The sequence below is a fragment of the Hordeum vulgare genome, chromosome 5H (genome assembly GCF_904849725.1).
Source record: "Hordeum vulgare subsp. vulgare chromosome 5H, MorexV3_pseudomolecules_assembly, whole genome shotgun sequence".
NCBI lineage: Eukaryota > Viridiplantae > Streptophyta > Magnoliopsida > Poales > Poaceae > Hordeum > Hordeum vulgare.
The window spans coordinates 347,656,098-347,674,651 of NC_058522.1; the positions used below are offsets into that span (position 1 = coordinate 347,656,098).

General features: G+C 44.6%; 1 protein-coding gene across 1 annotated transcript; it reads left to right on the forward strand.

Annotated features, from left to right (window-relative positions):
* Window positions 1-549: 549 nt before the first annotated feature.
* On the forward strand, window positions 550-9,065 carry LOC123399713 (DNA-directed RNA polymerases II, IV and V subunit 3-like). Its single transcript, XM_045094105.1, has 3 exons — window positions 550-1,177; window positions 4,442-4,679; window positions 8,570-9,065. The coding sequence occupies exons 1-3, from the start codon at window positions 681-683 to the stop codon at window positions 8,828-8,830; spliced, it is 996 nt and encodes a 331-aa protein (XP_044950040.1). The 5' UTR covers window positions 550-680; the 3' UTR covers window positions 8,831-9,065.
* Window positions 9,066-18,554: the final 9,489 nt, after the last annotated feature.

The window sequence follows — 18,554 nt, forward strand, 5'->3', positions numbered from 1 at the left end:
GGTTTTAAATATGTTGAGTTGTCATATTTTCACACGTAATCGCCTATAAAAAGTTGTTTGTGTTTGCTAGTTTGATTATGTCGAAATGTCATATTTATATGTAATTTCTAAAAAATATGACGATTAAGTTATTTTTTATCAGACAAATAAGTACTTATTAATATGACAAGTAACTGCAACAAATGTGGTAAGTACGAGTAAAAAAAAGTTATCGATTAAGTTGTTTTAAAGATTTCGTCGAAACAAAGTCAACACGAAAACGGATCATCGATCGAATTAATGATTTAAGAGATAATTTTTTTGAATTCCAATCATTTAGAGATGAATCATTGCATGCTGCATGACCAAGAGAACACAACCGATCGTTTCCGCGGCCGGCGCACGGTAATAACGAGACGCGGCACTGTTAGTTAGTTTTTTTTTTAAGAAAAACCAACAACTGTGTTCTACATCCGCTTTCCTCGAGAGTGATCCAGCCGTCCAGTCTCATGGGGAATAAATGGACGGCACGAATCTTAACTTGACCACCGAACGGGGTGGAAGCGAAATCAAGGCAAAGGCGGACAAAAGCCCCGTCCTCCACTCTCCTCCTCAGTTTGCTCCGTTTCCCCCAAATCCGCCGCCCGACCCAACAAAACCCTTGCGGCGGCGACCCACCCCATCTCCGGCGGCCAGGCGGAATGGAGCGCTCTGCGGCGGGCGCCTCGTACCAGCGCTTCCCGCGCGTGCGGATCCGCGAGCTCAAGGACGAGTACGCCAAGTTCGAGCTCAAGGACACCGACGCGAGCATGGCCAACGCCCTCCGTCGCGTCATGATCGCCGAGGTCCCCACCGTCGCCATCGACCTCGTCGAGATCGAGAGCAACTCCTCCGTCCTCAACGACGAGTTCCTCGCGCACCGCCTCGGCCTCATCCCGCTCACCTCCTCCGGCGCCATGTCCATGCGCTTCTCCCGCGACTGCGACGCCTGTGACGGGGACGGCTCCTGCGAGCACTGCTCCGTCGAGTTCCACCTCGCTGCCCGCGCCACCGACTCCGGCCAGACGCTCGAGGTCACCTCCACCAAGGACCTCCGCTCCACCGACCCCAAGGTCTGCCCTGTCGACCAGCAAAGGGAATACCAGCAGGCCCTCGGCAATGTCGACGCCTACGAGCCCGATGCTGCCGGTGACCACAGGCAAGTCAGCGCTCTCCATTTCGCCACCATTGTGTTAATATTTATTCTTTATCTCTTAAATCCCCAAGTATTGATGAAATGATGACCTCTGCCTCATCTACAGAACCCAACTAACCCTAGTTAGTCATTCTACTAGTAGCTTATCTGTTTGATGAATTCCTAATTTACCTATCTGGCTCTATTTCTATCTAGTTTGTTGTGTTTTTGTTTTGTTTGTCATACTATTTATTCTGCTTTGTACCAAATGGTTTATGTGTCCCTAACTATTTGTCTTGCCTCTAAATGCGTTTTTCCTTTCTTTGGAAGGTACTGTAGATGTGTAAAAATGTAATCCTGTGACTGCACTACTTGAACTACCTCATGCTCGTCACCGTATCTGTAGATGCTTTAATTCGATGGTTAATTTGTATCAAAAGGTCACAATTACATTTTCATGGCCTTGTCCCTGCGCTCATTCTTGTATTTTAAATCAGCATTCTGTTACTAGGAGTCTAGCAGTGCATGTAATTCAATCATGCTCAACCAGGTCTCAATTTCAGATTAAAGCTCTATGTGTGCTACAATTGCTTATAGGTTAATTTAGTCGGAGGCCAAGGCACCAGCATTTTACTCTATCTATGCCAAAATGCTAGTTGTCCTCACTCACACCACCTTATGCTTTCACTACCTTAACATTGCAATGACTCAAGTGAAACTATATTAGCATCGTTGTACAGCATCTTCAAGTGAGATCAGCATTAATACGAAGGCATGGATTTCTTTAGCCAAAGCAATCTTGTATTGTTGATTCCAATGAACAACTCATTTTGTATCCTTCTACTATATCTGAACTAAACCAGCATTTCCTAGTAATAAATAATAACGTTGCAATCTCTGAATTCTGAAGATGGTATATTCTTGCTAACATTGAAATTTGGAAATTTGTCATACTAATCCAGTAGTGTGGAAGTATTGATAATGTCATGTAGTCTAACATTTGAATAGATCATTTATGTAGAGAGTTCAATAACTTTATTGGTTGTGTAAGCCTCTTCGATCACTTTGTTAGTTAGACATTTAGTACACATGGTTGTTCTGTTAAATCACATTCTGTATTTTTGTCGAAATCACTGAGAAGATATAAATATACTGCAACATCAGGTTCTCTATCTTTCATGGTATGTAGTTCAGGAAGCATAAAATACGTTGACCTCTTGTTTCGATTGTAATGTTCAGTGCTTTTGTTAAAACCTCCAAAAATTCGTGTCCAGTGAAACTTATAAATTATTTATCCTTGTTGGATTTGCACATTCGATGCTTGTCTAGACACCTTTCTGGGTTATGTACATACGACATGGTCGTTATTGTGCATCCTTTGCCCAGAGAAATTATTTACTTTAGACCTTGATACCACTTTTAGAAAAAGAAGGGAGCAACATGAGGTTGTAAAAGAGAGATAGAAAAGAAGCTACCATGCAATTTCCTTTTACTTCTTAATAACGTAAACAAACGAGCTTGATGGCTACACAGTAAAGCCTAAGTTGTACGCACCTTTTGCCATGCTGTTATATTATAACTCGTACCCTAGTGTTCATCACCTCATTGTTCTACGGTGTTCATCCATATACCGTAAGTTTATCTGCCTGTAATCTGCTCAATTTTCCATTTTCCATCGTACAGATTGTAATGCTTATGTTGGGAGTACCACTCTATATGTCACATGTATCTTTCCTTCTCTTCTACAATAAGTTAACCAATTCATTTTCCTTTGTAAGCAGTTAGTTAAAGAAAAGAAAGATGCCTCTTTTGTACATTCTTCTTTTCCCTCTTCTTTCATTCCATCATAATGGGGCGTTATGAAGGCAAGTACTGACCATTTGGTTATTAGTTGATCTTGCATGTCACTAATCTTATGTGGGACAACACTACAAATGACTCAATTTTCCATATCCCATGCAGCTTGTAATAATACTTTATGTTGGGAAACACTACTGTGTATGTCACATGTATCGCTCCTTAATAAGTTGACCAAATCATTTTCCTTTGTAAGCAGTTTTAAAGAAAATAAAGAGGCTTTTTTTGGGTACAAACTTCTTTGCCCTTTTCTGTCATTCCATCATAATGGAGCGTTATGAATGGAAGTAAAACTGAGCATTTGGTTATTAGTTGATCTTCATGCTAATTATACACACTAATGTTATGTGGAGACAGCACCACATATGTGTATACCAGGCTTACCGTCAGTGGCATCTTTAGGAGGCAGATAAGACTTTGTACCCCTTAATGGTTTGATTGAATAACCTCTAGGTCGGATGCACATTTAACTCTTTGATTATGACATTTGGCTATATCTATCTGACACTGATCTAAGACTAGTGCCGTACTTGGGGATCTTCTTGAAATGAAACAGATGCCCAACTTCTCAGAAGGCAAAGGAATGCCTTATGTCAGATTTATTTCCTTTATTGCCTAGGCCTTGGCTTATCAGAACTGATAGGATAATTCCTTGGGCTTATCAGAACTGATAGGATAAAGATCGAGACCTCACAAACAACAACGTTCCTTCCCCATCAAACCCCAATTACTAACCACCTTCCATTGAGAGTAGACTAGACAGGCGGATGATGGGGATGGCGGCAGCGGCGGCTAGCACAGGGGAGAGGAAGGGGCCGAAGGAGCCGGAACCTTCCTTCAAGAAATCGATGGAAGTGGGTCCTCCCCTACAACTCAGCAAATCTTCCTTCTTTTCTGTTCTGCACTGTACCTGCAAGGAGTTCAAGGGGAAATTATTAATCCTATCGAGACCGGTTAATGCTAGAACTATAAATAAGGGGATCAAGATCTCCTATGTGCTTCTAAATGCAAGCATACTCTGCTTATAACTATCTTTGCCTAATTATTTTGTTATTATATACGTTAGATGGATATGTACATTAACCAGGTCCAAAGGATTAATAACACTATAAACCTTCTCCTACATGCACAGAGCATGCACTAGTGATATGTTCTGCTGCTGTCGCAATAAAGTTAAGCTACCTTATTATACTCCCTCCGTCCCAAAATAAGTGTCTTAAGCTTAGTACAACTTTGTACTAGACCTAGTGTAAAGTTGAGACAGTTATTTTGGGACGGAGGGAGTATGTGTTAACTTTTGGTCTAATGGATTCAGTGGCATCTTTCCTTTGCATATCTTGGTCTTGCTAATAAATGTTTGAAAATTGCCCTTAACTCTTGTTTAACTAATGCTTATTGTATTGAGCTTTAAATAATGATATCTTATTTCAGAGGCATATTAATTGTAAAGCTGCGCCGTGGGCAAGAGCTGCGTCTTCGAGCAATTGCCAGGAAGGGAATTGGAAAGGACCATGCCAAATGGTCTCCAGCTGCTACTGTGACCTTCATGTATGAGCCTGATATACGTATTAATCAAGAACTCATGGAGACACTCACACTTGAGGAAAAACAAAGCTGGGTGGAGAGCAGCCCTACAAAAGTATTTGACATTGATCCTGTCACCCAACAGGTCAGCTTGCTCTCTAGTGCTTCTCCATCACTCATTTCAAATACATCATCAACAGATAGGTGGAGTTCTTTTTTCATATGCTATGATAAACTATTGCTAGTTTCACTGTGTGTGAGTGTGCGCGCACCCCCCTGTGGGCGAACTATTCCTAGATTCACCACACATCTTACTGTATTAGTCAAATCATTCAACACCACAACTATGATGTTATGCAGTCTCCATGCACTACGTTAGATAAGCCGTCAATATTTGCTGATGCTGCAATCTGTCACTTCAGTGGTTTAGGCACTTCATTGTTACACAACACCTGCTATCGTAAGTGGTGCATGTGTTTATTCAGTGCTTATGTACTTATATCTGCTATTTATTTTTCTGGCTGTTGGAATTAAATTACCATCAAATACCTGACTGAGTTCAGTTTTTGGTCTGGTTGACAACTTGGCATATCAATACACATAGCATTGATGCTTCACAGTAGTGATTTTAACAACAAATTTTACTCGATATTACTGTAAAATGGACTGCTCAGAGCAATAATTGTTCTCTCGATATATTTACTAGTAACACGTGACTGGAAAACTCTGTTTCCTGTTACCAAATTTAAGTTTCCATTCCTGATAGACATACCGCAAGTTGCACTCTCCTGTTTACTGAACTCTTGGATATGCACTTCTCGTGAGTCATCAACCAGAAGAAACCCCCAAAAAATTGTCTGCACAAACTCAATTGCTTCTCCAAAGTGCGAGAGCACAAAATTACGGCAAATCAGCAACCACAACAACATATGCAAACCATGCAAATGATTGTTAAAAGACATTCCTAAACTCTCAGAGGTCTACTAGTTAAAGTTTACATCTAGCATGTCCTTGTTGGGGAGAACTGCCCCGTCACCATCCAATTCACATGCGCCGTTTGCAGCCACTAAGTGAAGGTGGATCTAGTGCATCATGTAAACCAGAGGATAGGAAAACATAGGAATTTTGCAGACTTAGGCCTCCTTTGGCTCACAGGATCCTAAAAACGCTGGAATTAATTATGAATGCATGTGTAAACCAGAGGATTGGAAAACATAGGAATTTTGCAGACTCCTCCTTTGGCTCACAGGATTCTAAAACGCAGGAAAGGAAAAAAAAAACCAGGAATTGGGTAGGAATACATGTGTAAAACGTAGGAATTTGCAGACTTTGGCCTCTCAACAGGTTTCTTAAAATGCAAGAAAGGAAAAAAACACAGGAATTGGATAGGATTACGTGTGTAAAACAGAGGGTTGGAAAACATAGGAATTTTTCAGAGTTGAATTCCTACAAACCGAAGGAGGCCTGAGGAAAAACACAGGAATCCTAATAAACAGAGTCAGATCAAAGTCAAACCACATGGAAATGTATAATTTCTTTTGAGACAAAAGGCAGCTCCGTATATTGACTCAGAGATTTGTTCAGTACAAACAATGGCCCTGATAATATCAGGAGACACATTAAACCAGCAGGGCCCTACATCATGTTCAGCTGACTTTGCTAGAACATGAGCTGCCTCATTACAAGAACGACTAACATGAGTAAAATTACATGACATGAACTTTGGAGCCCTTCTCTTAATATCAAAGAGTATGGCGCCTATGTGAGATCTATCCTTCTTCCCACTTTTCACCTTGCTTACCAAACTAGCACAATCAGAAGCTACAATAATCTGCTGGAAGCCAGTTTCTTCAGCGAAGGTTAAAGCATGGCGCATAGCGATAGCTCTGCCCAGCTCTGGGTTATCCACATGATCAACTAATCTTCTACTTGCAGCTAACACCAGACCCAGATGGTTGCAGATGACAACACCAATTCCCATGCGTTTGGTCTGGGCAAAAATCGCAGCATCAACATTAACCAGGACCGACCCAGCCGGCAGCAGAGACCACTTTGGGATTGTTGTCTGGTGCTCACGCCTAGTGGAGGTAGTCGACCTGAAGTTGTACAATAGGATGAAATCAACATAAGCCTTGATCTTGCCCACTACACATGAAGGATGAGGCATTTTTTCACCATTTCTTATGTTACGATTCTCCCAAATGTGCCAAATTGCAACAGCAAGAATCATTGAATGGAGACGTGATGCATTAGAAATCCAGTTCAATAACCATTGTTGCACATGGAAAGGTATAATTAGCCTGTTATTATGTCACTAAGGATCTCAGTCTCGTTTTTTCTGCGTAGGAATTTGAGAAAGAGGTCCAAGTGCATTGGAAAATTCCTATGATTTTCCTCTGAAACTGAGAACAAAGAAAATTTTCCTCTATTTTGTATTTTCCCTTCGCTACATTCCTTTGAACCAAAGGCCTGAATAGTGCCACCATAGGAAACTTTACTATTCTTATGTGTTTCCACCACTTCCCCTTTGAAGCAAAGTTTCTTGCAGGGCCTCTTTGGATTGCAGGATTTTGAAAACGTAGTAATAGGAAAAACACAGGATTTGGGTGTCACATAGGAGGTGTTTGGTTCGTCAATTTTGGCCCGTAACCTGATTACAGCGTAACTTGAAAACGTTACTTGTGTTTGGACCACATGGGCTGTAATCCGTTTCCGTGTAATCCAATTACATGGCTACTCACCGCCGATACCGCCCACCCTGCTCTGGAAACGGTTTCCTTTACTGACGTATTCTGATTCCATTACCATTTACGTTACAGTTTCTGAACCAAACACCTCCATAACGTGAAACAACACATGAATTTTACAGGATTGAGGAGAGAGGGCAGGATTCTGAAAATGTGGGAATAGGAAAAGTATAGGGTTGGAGTGGCATGGCCACAGGAAAAACAAAGGAATTGTAAAAGGAGGTTGGAGTTGATGTTAGATTTCCTATGAAATGTAGTATCCAAATCAATTGATGCGTCAGTTAATTTGGATCAGAGGGAGTACAAAAGATTCCATAGCAAAAATTCCTATAGGATTGAATCCTTATGAATCAAAGGACCAGCGTAGGAAAAATTCCTATGTATTTCAATCCTCCAAAATTCCTATAGAAATCCTTTGAATCAAAGGAGGTTAAAGTGCATAGGACTTCTTAAAGGAAAAATAAAATGAGGTCTGATCTCTTGTTGAGATTCCTATGGAATGAGGAGCATAGGAATGGATTCCATAGGAATTTCGTGACGTCAATCCTATGAAATTTCTTCAATCCAAAGAAGCACTCAATCTATGTGTACTTGAGGTCCTACACCTGGCAATCATAAGTGTAAAGTATAAATGCTATGTTTCCGTGTGCGTAGATAGTCCCCTGGAAGCTTAAATGCAAACCTAGAACAAATACATGCCTGATACCTGACACAATTTGTGCATCTCATATGACGATAAATAGCCAAAAAATTGGCATCATCACATGCTATTGTTTTGTATAGATTATTTATAATATACCCATGTGTTGAAAGTGGATTTACCTTTGTCAACTCATGAATTGGCCTTTTAGGAGTTTCATTCCACCTGACCTCCTCATTCCCTTAATTGGTCTTGTTTTGCTCAATAAACCATGTCATGCTTGGGCAAAGGCCTTAGGATTTGCGGAACTTCTGTCACTCTATGCCTTTTACTCTTGAGGAACTTCTGTCACTTTGTGCCTTGTAAGCATTGAGTTATATTTTCTTCGAACGCCTTATCTAGCATAGCAAAGAATGATAAAAAACAGTAAATATCGTTGTCTGTCAGATTGTCTTTTATTTACATAAAACGGTAAATGTTATCAAATGCCTATCTGTTTATGAGATTTTTAAATTATCATGTTGGTAGACAGGGATTGTATTTCCTTTTCATATCTGTAAGTGCAAATTAATCCATGTAGCTGTCTGTTTCTAATAAAGTAATAATGTCATTGATTTTGAGCATGCCTACTTTTTGTGTGACTGTCAGGTGACGATTGTGGACGCAGAGGCATACACATATGACGATGAGGTGATCAAGAAAGCAGAGGCCATGGGGAAGCCAGGATTGGTAGAGATCAACGCCAAGGAGGACAGCTTTGTGTTCACTGTGGAAACAACAGGCGCCATCACAGCCTACGAGCTGATTATGAATGCTATCACGGTCCTGAGGCAGAAGCTGGACGCCGTTCGCCTGCAAGATGATGACGGTGATCTTTTGGACCTCGGTGCCCACCTTACCGGAGGCTAACCGCTTTGTCTGGGAAAGAAATGGGCAGCCGTATCTTTCTTTCTTCCGTGTCTAGGCCCGTCTCGTCTAACTAGCGTGTTTGTGGCAAGAGGTGATGGATGCTTCCTTTGATATCCAGTACCAAAACTCTACGGTAATCGTCTTTGTATCCCTCTGTTTATGTCCTGACCTCTGCCGGAACTCTGTATGTGCAACCCCCAAAAAAAAGAAAAATGGGCACTGAAGCTTAGCCGCACTGTGGAGCAAGAGGATAGCTGGTAGTCCATGATTGGCCGGGCCTTGCGGTGGTGATACGGCGTGATGACTTGAATTCAGAGTTATTTGCAGGTCTCCCAGATTCATAAGCTGTGATGGCATTGCATTGTGGGGATTAATGTAGTGGGGTCGACGGATGCAGTTGCAGAGTGGTACCTGGTACCAGGTTGCGGGTTGAATGATGGGCCGCAGTACAACGGTATTCTGTGATGGATCGCTGGCTCGTTTGCTTAGATGTGCTGCCGATTACGGCGCCATGTGGGTCGGGGTCGGTACGGCTTTGGAGTGATGGGATGTAGCGCGAGATTTGGTGATTAATCCTGTTTGAATGCTCGTGTCGCTTCTCCTGTCTGTTTGCTCCAGGCGTTTTGACATCGTGGTAAATTCCGTTTGCTGCAACTAGGCTGTGCGTGTTATGTCCGATGCCACGTACGTGATGGCGCAAGCCGTGGTGCGTATTGTACATGCCATACGTACGTACGTGTGTCCATCTACGGCCGGCTTGAATGGAAGGAAGTGTCCCACGGCCACGGACGTTTGTTTCGCCGCGTTCAATACGACGTGAAAACAAGGCGGCGGCTGTTTGCTCGTGATTTTGGCGGGGTGAAGTTGATTGGGCGTCGTGGAGCCTCGTTTTGCTCTCCATTTTGCCGCCTTCCACCCCCACGGCATGCTAAGGTTTAAGGTAGGTAGGTAGGTTTCCTACTGTCATGCAATGTTTGTACGGGCGCCATTGTTGTGCGAGTCTTGCCAGCCATGCCACGGCCTCACGAGCGGCGTTTTTTCCATCAAAAAGGTCTGGGCGTCTCATTTTTGGGGGCCAGATGGCTATGCTATGCTGGATGATTTCCGCTGCCTTTTGCAGACAGGTCCCAGTCGTTTCAGTAGCACAACTGTAGGCCTGATGGGACGACGGCTCACTGTTCCCTGAGCTGGTACGGTTGTTACCTTGGCTAATGAGTAGGAGGGGTAGCAGCGATGGCGGATTAGCGAGCCCTTGTAATTGGGAAACAAGCCGTTTCAGGAGCGATGGATCGCCTTTTTACTTCTACGGTTCTACCACTGCTGCTACTACTACGGACGGACCGCCTTTTACTTCTACCACTACTACTACCTTGTACTTCCTCCGTTTTAAAATATAAGAACTTTTAGAGATTTTACTAGAAGACTACATACCGAGTAAAATGAATGAATTTATACTTCAAAATATGTCTATGTACATCCGTATGTAGTTCATAATACAATCTCTAAAATGTCTTATATTTAGAAACGGAGGGAGTAATGTAAGAGCAAGTACAATAGTATAGCCAGCTGCTGGCTATAAGCCATTGTCATGTCATCTATAACTCGTCTTATAGCCAACATGTATAATAGTTCATTTCAAAAGTGTACTACTTCTTCATTATATGGTCCACCTTTCATACTCATAAAATGCCTAGGAGCACGTGCTAAAGCTGGCTCTTAGCTAAGAGCCCGCTTAGAGCAAGTACAATAGTAGAGCCGGCTGCCGGTTGTAAGCTCATGTCATGTCACCTATAGCCCATCTTATAGCTAACATGTACAATAGTTGATTAGAAGAGTGTACTACTAATTTATTATATGACCCACTTTTCATTCTCACAGAGTGCCTAGGAGCACGTGCTAGAGCTGGCTTTTAGCTAAGAGCCCGCTTACCTTCTCTCTTCTCTTCTCTCTCCTCCAACTAAGCAAAAATATACTATTTTATTCCTTATAGCCAGCTGACTCAGCTCTATTATACTTGCTCTTACCTTCTCTTTCCTTTAACCTAACAAAAATATATTAGTTTATTTTTTATAGCCAGTTGACTCAGCTCTATTGTACTTGCTTTAAAAGGTGTAAGGTTTGGCATATTAGTGCCAAATGATGATCGGTTTCGTTCCCGGAGCACGCAGAGTATACTTCCGCACGCGGTACGTACATCCGTGGGCATTTAATTAGTACGCCGTAGCTAGTGTCAGATCATGTAAATGCAGGACCCGGTACTACCGGGCATCATTAGAGGCGGGGATTCCTTTGGATACGGATGTTGGTGTTGGGCGTGGCCGTTCCCTCCTGTGAGTGTGTGCCGTGCTGCGCACACGCTTTTCTCCACCTGTCTCCTGGATCCACCCGTCTCTTTACCGCTACACAGTGTTCACAGAGAGAGAGAGCGAGAGAGAGATGCACGCTGATCATTACATGCATGTTGCAAGTGAGTGAGTGACTTGGGGATGATGGATGATTATTACATCGATCTCGTCTAAGCTACAGTACGCATGCATATGCATTGCATGCACGCGCGCACGTAAAGCTCAGGAGGAGGAGGAGGAGACCAATGGTGGGAACTTGGATTGATGGATCAGGTGCGCCCAATTCAAGGCTCATCATGCTGCCGCCCTGCACCACGCCACTCTATACGATACGATGCGTCCATCGCCTTTGCATCCTCCTCCTCCTCCTTCCCTGGCCGAGCTGCTCTCGCACACGCAAAGCCTGCCTGTGTGATGCATGACGTGCCATGCCATCTCGTCTCGTCTTGACCCTACCACGTTTACGTGCAACCAAGCATTATATTCTCCGTTTGCATTTGGTCCATCAATTCAATATCTATTGCGCCGTTTGCATTTCATGCACATGAGAAGAATGTCCTGTCATGTTTTTGTAGCGCCAGCTTATTGAAAGCTATGGCGCTCCTATAACATGTGGTTATCTTATCATTCAATGCTAAGCTGGCCCCGCGTGTCTGCCCGGATCACTATAGCATTAAATGCTAGCCCTCTAGGGGTTTTCTTCTTCCTCACCCTACGTTGGACACAAAAATGTGTAGGCTATGGAGGCAGATACCCGATGGTTAATTAACAGTAGAGACATAAACTGCTGAGCACTGAGATTACTTTGACTGGCAGAGAGGATTAACGTACTACCTCTGTAAAGTAATTAACCATTAGAGCATATAACAGTACCATGTACACTACTGTTACCGGTAGTAACAGGCTTTTATGTGCAGCTTGGAACATTTTACCGCATTGTAGTGCAGGACCTGAAACCCGCCAATCAATTCAAACACAACATCCAAAAACCACATCCGTTCTCACGAACAATACGGTGTAAGATCTACTCCCCCGTTCATGAATAAGTGTACATTTAACTTTAAAATTTATCCATCAAAAAATGTACTGCACTATAAAGTTAAAAAAAAATGATTCCTCTCGTCACACAGTAATCAAGACCATTAACATTTAACACATGGTCTCCTTACTTTCTACATGCGCTTAGCTCATTGGATGTGAAGTAATTAAAGATGAGAGAGATGATAGTTGCATCTTTCCAATGCAGTTTTTTTTACTTCACTCTATAATCCGTCTTAAAATTTCTATATGCACATTTATTCGTGGACGGAGGGAGTACGGCGGTAAGAGCATCTTCAATAGTTTGTTGATTAGCTTGTTAGTAAAATATGCCATGTCATCAGTCAACACCTTAACATACAACTACTTCAATGGGTTGTATCTAGTTTGCTCAATAAGATATGAGGTACTCCCTCCGTCCGGTGAAGTGTGTACGTTTGGCTTTAAAATTTGTTCACAAAAGAGTGTACTTTATCTTTCCAATGCACTTTAAAGTAAGAAGAAATGCTTCTCTTTCATCACACGTAATCAAGGCCAATAACATTCTACACACAGTCTTTTTAATTTATACATGCACTTAACTCATTGGAGGTTGAATAATTGAAGAAGAGAGAGATGGTGGCTTGCATTTTTCCAATACATTTTTTACTCCACTTTATAATTTGTCTTAAAATATTTATATGTACACTCTTTAACGGACGGAGGAAGTAATAAATAAGGTGCTTTCTCATTCTACATTGAAGCTTGTGCAAGAGTATTGGTTAATTTACATACAACCTTACTCTCTTCCTTATTTATTACATGACACATCATCAAAAATCCTATGTGTCAAAATTTCCAACAGCTATCTTATAACTATTGGAGATGCCCTGAAGGAGGTACTTGTACATACGTGAAGCTATTCAATGAAGTACGTACATACTACATGATGATGGAGGGCGAGGCGCGCAAACCCGTTTCGCCATTACGCATGCATGCGTGCGTAGCAGCTAAGGAGGAGGGTGAGTCACATCTTGTGAGTGAGCGACCAGTTGGTCAATCAATCCAGGAGGGGAATTTTACGTGGTGGAAGTAAGTAACAAGCAGGTTGGACTGTGCGTATTATGAGTGTGATGCCATGGCCTTGAATGCTCCCGGACCGCGGGTTTAAATGCTCGGAGCTCGAGCTGTTATTGTGCAGGAGTACCTTGATGGATCCGTTGCACGTACGGCGTACGCACGCCTCCCCCCTTCGGATCTGCGTGACTGCATGCATCTACATGTACATACGTTGTTGCCCCCGATACGTGCAGCACGTGCATCCACTTGAACCGCGAGAGCAGCATATCTGCTCTGCATGGAAAACAAACCTAGCCGCGGGCATGCATAGCTGCGTTGCAAGGTGTAATTATGAAACTGTAAACAAATTCCTATTTAAAAAGAGCAATCATGTATGTGTTTAAGTCTCAACAAATTTGCTTCCACATCCGTCTGCCGCCCCAAACGTGGGAGCCGACCATCCAATGCTATTATGTACTGACTCTGTTTCAAAATAAGTGACTCAATTTTAAACTAAGTTTAATACAAAGTTAGTATAAAGTTGAGTCACTTATTTTGAAACGGAGAGAGTATATGTTTGTTAGTAAACACTTTGTTAGTAAACACAATTTGAAATCCAATTAAATTCTGATCCATAGCGCATGTTGTATCACACCAGCGTCGGATCATCCGATTGGCCATTACAAAAAGCTGCAAGTATGCTTAGTTTTTACATGCTCGGTCACAAAATAATATCAGCGTGACAATCCGAACCTCCACGCTGAAGGTGCCGTCACCGCCGCGTAGACAACCTCCGCCTCTCCTCCTCCTCCTTGTCTGTCATGCCTCTAACTCATCTTTCTACGGATGCAACATCTTGTAGCGGACGGCTTGCAAGATCATTCGTGCGTCAACATCCAAAGACTCCAAACTTAAAGACAACATCTTGGCCTTTTCCTCATCAGCTGCGATCTTCACCTTCTTTTCATCGAGCCCCTTTGTCTCCTCAAGCATTCCTTCTTCTTAGTGGCGGAGCTAACACAAGATCATTGGGGGGCCAATGGCAAAATATGGATTCCTGAAAAAGCAAAAGTATATATTTTCCCAATCTATACTACCACACACAAAAAATTCTTCACAAAAAATCCGAGGGCAGGGGGCGAGTGCCCCCCTAGCTATACACATGGCTCCGTCGGTGCTTCTTCTAAACACTAGCTTTTACTTGGTCGTCTTCATCAACGGTTTGAACCTCTCCGCCTTCTTTTTCTTCCTTGGTGTTCGAGCGCTTGACGTATGCCTCCTCCTTCTTGGACAGGAGTCCTCGACGCACCCTCTCGCTTCACCCTTTCCTCCTCCCACTTCTTTTCCAAAAACTCTCTTCTAACCTTCTTGGGTGGTTGCTACTTGTAAACTGTGTTGGAATTTTCTCCAAAGAGGAGGGAAGATGCAGCACAATAGAGATAAATATTTCCCTCAGTAAGAACCAAAGTTATTGAACCACTAGGAGGACCACATAAATGCCCATCTTCAACGCCTACACACAAAAGAGCAAGGCCCGGAAAGCCAGCTCGTTAAGTGGGCCGGCTCATTAATGTCGCCTAGATAGTCGGCTCAAACATGAAGGCACAAGAAACCCTCTTTTCCTTGAGGAGCAAGGGAAGTAGGAGTTAGATTATTTCACAGGCTCTTTATTGACCCAAACTCTATTGTAATCTCAAGGCCTTCACCTATATATAAAGGGGAGTCCTTGAGCTAGAAAGATCAAGTAAGAAACAAGCAAACCCTCGAGAGCTTGATTAGTGATTCCACACCCTCGTAATCGAGATCTTCATCAATATACACACAAGGAGGACATAGGCTTTTACCTCCATCGAAGGGGTCGAACCTGGGTAAACTCGTCTCTCGTTCCTGATCAACTCCTTTGAGTCGCCACCCAGCTGCGATGGCTCCGCACCTAAGTCCTTTCAAGAGGACATCTGTCGTGACAAAACCACGACAAAATCTGAGAGGGGAGAGGAGATGACAGAGCAAGAGATGCTAGTGAGTGAGCTAGGTTCGGAGCGAGGCGCCGGATTGGGAATTATGTAGCACAACGGTGAGGACGATGGTGTGTCGGGCATGTCAGCCACATCGTGGCGGATGCGGGAGGGCGTTCCCGGGCCGCCCCATACCCGTCCTAGATTTGGGCTGGATATGAGGGGCGCCGGATAGCCCGAGCACGTGAGGCCGGTTTTACGCGTCCGAGTGGGTCGATTTTTTGTGACCAGTTCGCCTGCCCGAACGTTTGAGACGCGTTTGGTACGCAAGGCTGTAGATGTTGTTACATCAACCATTTAGTTTTTAGTTGTAGTCGTACATCAGTGTGCGTTGTCTCTTCAAACCTCACGTAACGGTTCAGATAGCGGAAGCCATCCAACGAGGTCGTGTATTGGTCCGGATGCGATTTCTTCCACAAACTGTAAACAAATGTGGCGGAGGTTTGCGAGAGTCCGGACCACTACTTTGCCCGATTCTCATCCCTGGCCCACAAAACCCCCTCCCTCACCCCCTCACCCCACGCGAAACGGCCAGTGCCCGCATTCATCCCCGACCAGAGCGGACGTGACCGCTCACTGGCACCAGCATTGAAGCGATGTGCAGGCCGAGAGAGCGCCGCACTCGTCGCTTCCAAGTGCACACGACTGTTGCGCGTTCAAACAACACAACCGACGCCCGTCCGTGTGCCTGCCGGCCACATTGATGGCATGCCGTTGCCGAGGCATCACCTCCGCCGTCACCCGTCCGTCCGTCTGCCGCCCGCCATTGCTCTATAAACCGCAGTCCGACCATAGCCACACTCATGAGCCTCTGATCCCTCTCCGCAACAATCCCACCATGGATTCCTCCCCCCGCCAAAGCTCTCTAGGACGGGCTGACACTGGAAGAGAAGATTGAAATGGTAGGCATTGCTGCGAGTTGGCTGGCTGACAGGAAGCCGGAGGACACCGACGACCGAATGTAGGACGCAACCGACCATGACCCGACGCTACCCTACTCTTCCTCCTTCGCACGCCACCCTCATTCCTCGCCGTGCCTCCCTCGCCGTGCCTCCCTCGCCGGTGCACTACACCATGACCATCGGCGAGTCCAGTGGCCATTCCATGGACATGGTGCGGGATGAGCAGTTCAGGGAGGCGCAGGCCGACGCCGTCTACAACCACCACCTCCTCCAGGAGCACATGCAGGACGAGGAGGAGGAGGGCGAGACGATGTTCGGCTTGACCAATGACGAGGTGGAGGATAACACCGAGGCCGCACCCGACGAAGTGGACACGTTCGCGGGCGCTGCCAACATCTACGAAGATTAGTGCACGTTAGGTCGCCACCGCTCTAGTCCGAGGAAGGCCATCGCTCCTCCCCTCCCACCGATGCCAAGCTTGATGGGCTCAACATCGACGGCCGATTAGTCGCTTGGCGACGACGTGGAGGCGGACATCTAAGCTTGCCGGGTCTCCGGAGGAGGAGGTTACGGAGGCGGAGCTGGAAAGCGCCGAAGTGTAGCTGGAGAAGACGAAACTTCAGTCCTTGGGGCTCATGGCCACACAGAGGGAACGGACGCTGACCACCATTTAGATTAGATATTAATTACACCTCTAGAACCGGATTAGGGATGTAAATGTAGTGAAATCCGGTCATATTTATATGAAATGTTTGCATAAAATTTGACTGTGTTTGCACGAATTTCATCCGATTGATTTAAATTATTGGAAGGATGTATGTGGGTAGCGTTGAATGTCATCCTCCGTATCCGTGTCCACGGACCTATCCATGGACAGATGTGGAAGGAAATTTATGATTTATTGTTGGAGATGTGCTTTGCGGCTGTGTGCGGACGGATGCGGAAGAAAATTTACGATTTGTTGTCGAAGATGCGCTTTGCGGGCGCCCGCGAGTTTTGAGTGCGGTTTTTGTCTCTGTTTTTATGCACACCGCCGGTGCTGCAAGCTGAGCGGCTGTGGTAGGAAGGGCAGAGCCTGAGCGGGGGTCAAGGTCCTAGATTGCCATCATATTATTCTCCGGTTATTGTTTCCTTCGGCCCACACACTTTGCTCGACTTGGACTTGTCACGGCAAAAGCAAATTAAAGGGCTGAAGCAAAGTCAAATGAAAAGCATCATGTTGCCCCATTGCAATGCACCTTCCGGCTTAGGAGAAGATGGAATGAAAAGAGAGAGCATAGATGTGATCTCGGTCAGATTGTAGCTGCCAAGAAAGAACGGTGAAGCCCTCCACACACACACACACAAACACAAAAGAAGAATGCTTGGCCAAAACGGACAGCCATGGGGCTACTGCTTTGATGTGTTTTGTCATGTTGCATTGCATGTGCTACGTAGATGAGAGAGAGAAGTAGAGAGGGGCGCAATCTTTTGGCCCTATTTTCCGCCTGAGGGCGACTTGTGCGTATGATTTTGTTCCATGCAGCAGCGGTTGCAGGTCGGCCTTTTTGCAGAGGTCGGGCAGGGTCACGACTCGCTGCGCCTTTTTACACGGCGCGCTCCAACTCACGCATACATGCATACTGCTTTGACATCCCTCTATGGTTCATGTGTGATCATGGCATTTTGCACTCCGCTTTGGACTTTGGTTACAGCGTCTCCGAAGAGCCCAAGATACGCACTGTCATGCCTTAGTAGTAGTAGAGTATAGTAGTTGGACATCCAAATTAGGTCCAAGATCCGCCAACAGCTCTGTTTTTAACGCGCACGTTAAGTCAATGTGTTATGACTTGGGGTAGCCCTTTGTCCACACTCCACAACCAGTGAGACTCATGGGTGGCCACCTGCTCTTGTCCTTTGCCTCTTGTTTGGACTAGATATATGGGAACATATACAGACCTACTATACATTTCGACTTAGCATTAAAACACAACTAAAATTTGCTCAGCCCATTTCGGGCTGATGCAAATTAATTGTTTGATGAGCAGACCCTTGTTTCCTCGTAGAGCCAGAGGAGAGGAGGGTGTCCACAGGTGAGAAGGATGGTCCTTCCTTGGCGCTGGCATGATGGCATGCACATCAACAGGCCTGGCCTGGGCTGGTGGAGTGGAGTGGACTAGCTTAGCTAGCACAGGAGCCAATGCATGCATGTGGGGCCTTTTGTTTTTCTTGCACATGTGGCAGCGGTGGACAAAGGCGCCCGCTCCCGCGCGAATCACATATTGTACTACTCTTCTTTTTTTCTTTTAGCTGCGAATCACGTACTTCCTCCGTTCCTAAATATAAGTCTTTCTATAGATTCCACTAGTAGACTATATACGGATGTATATAAACATATTTTTTTAGT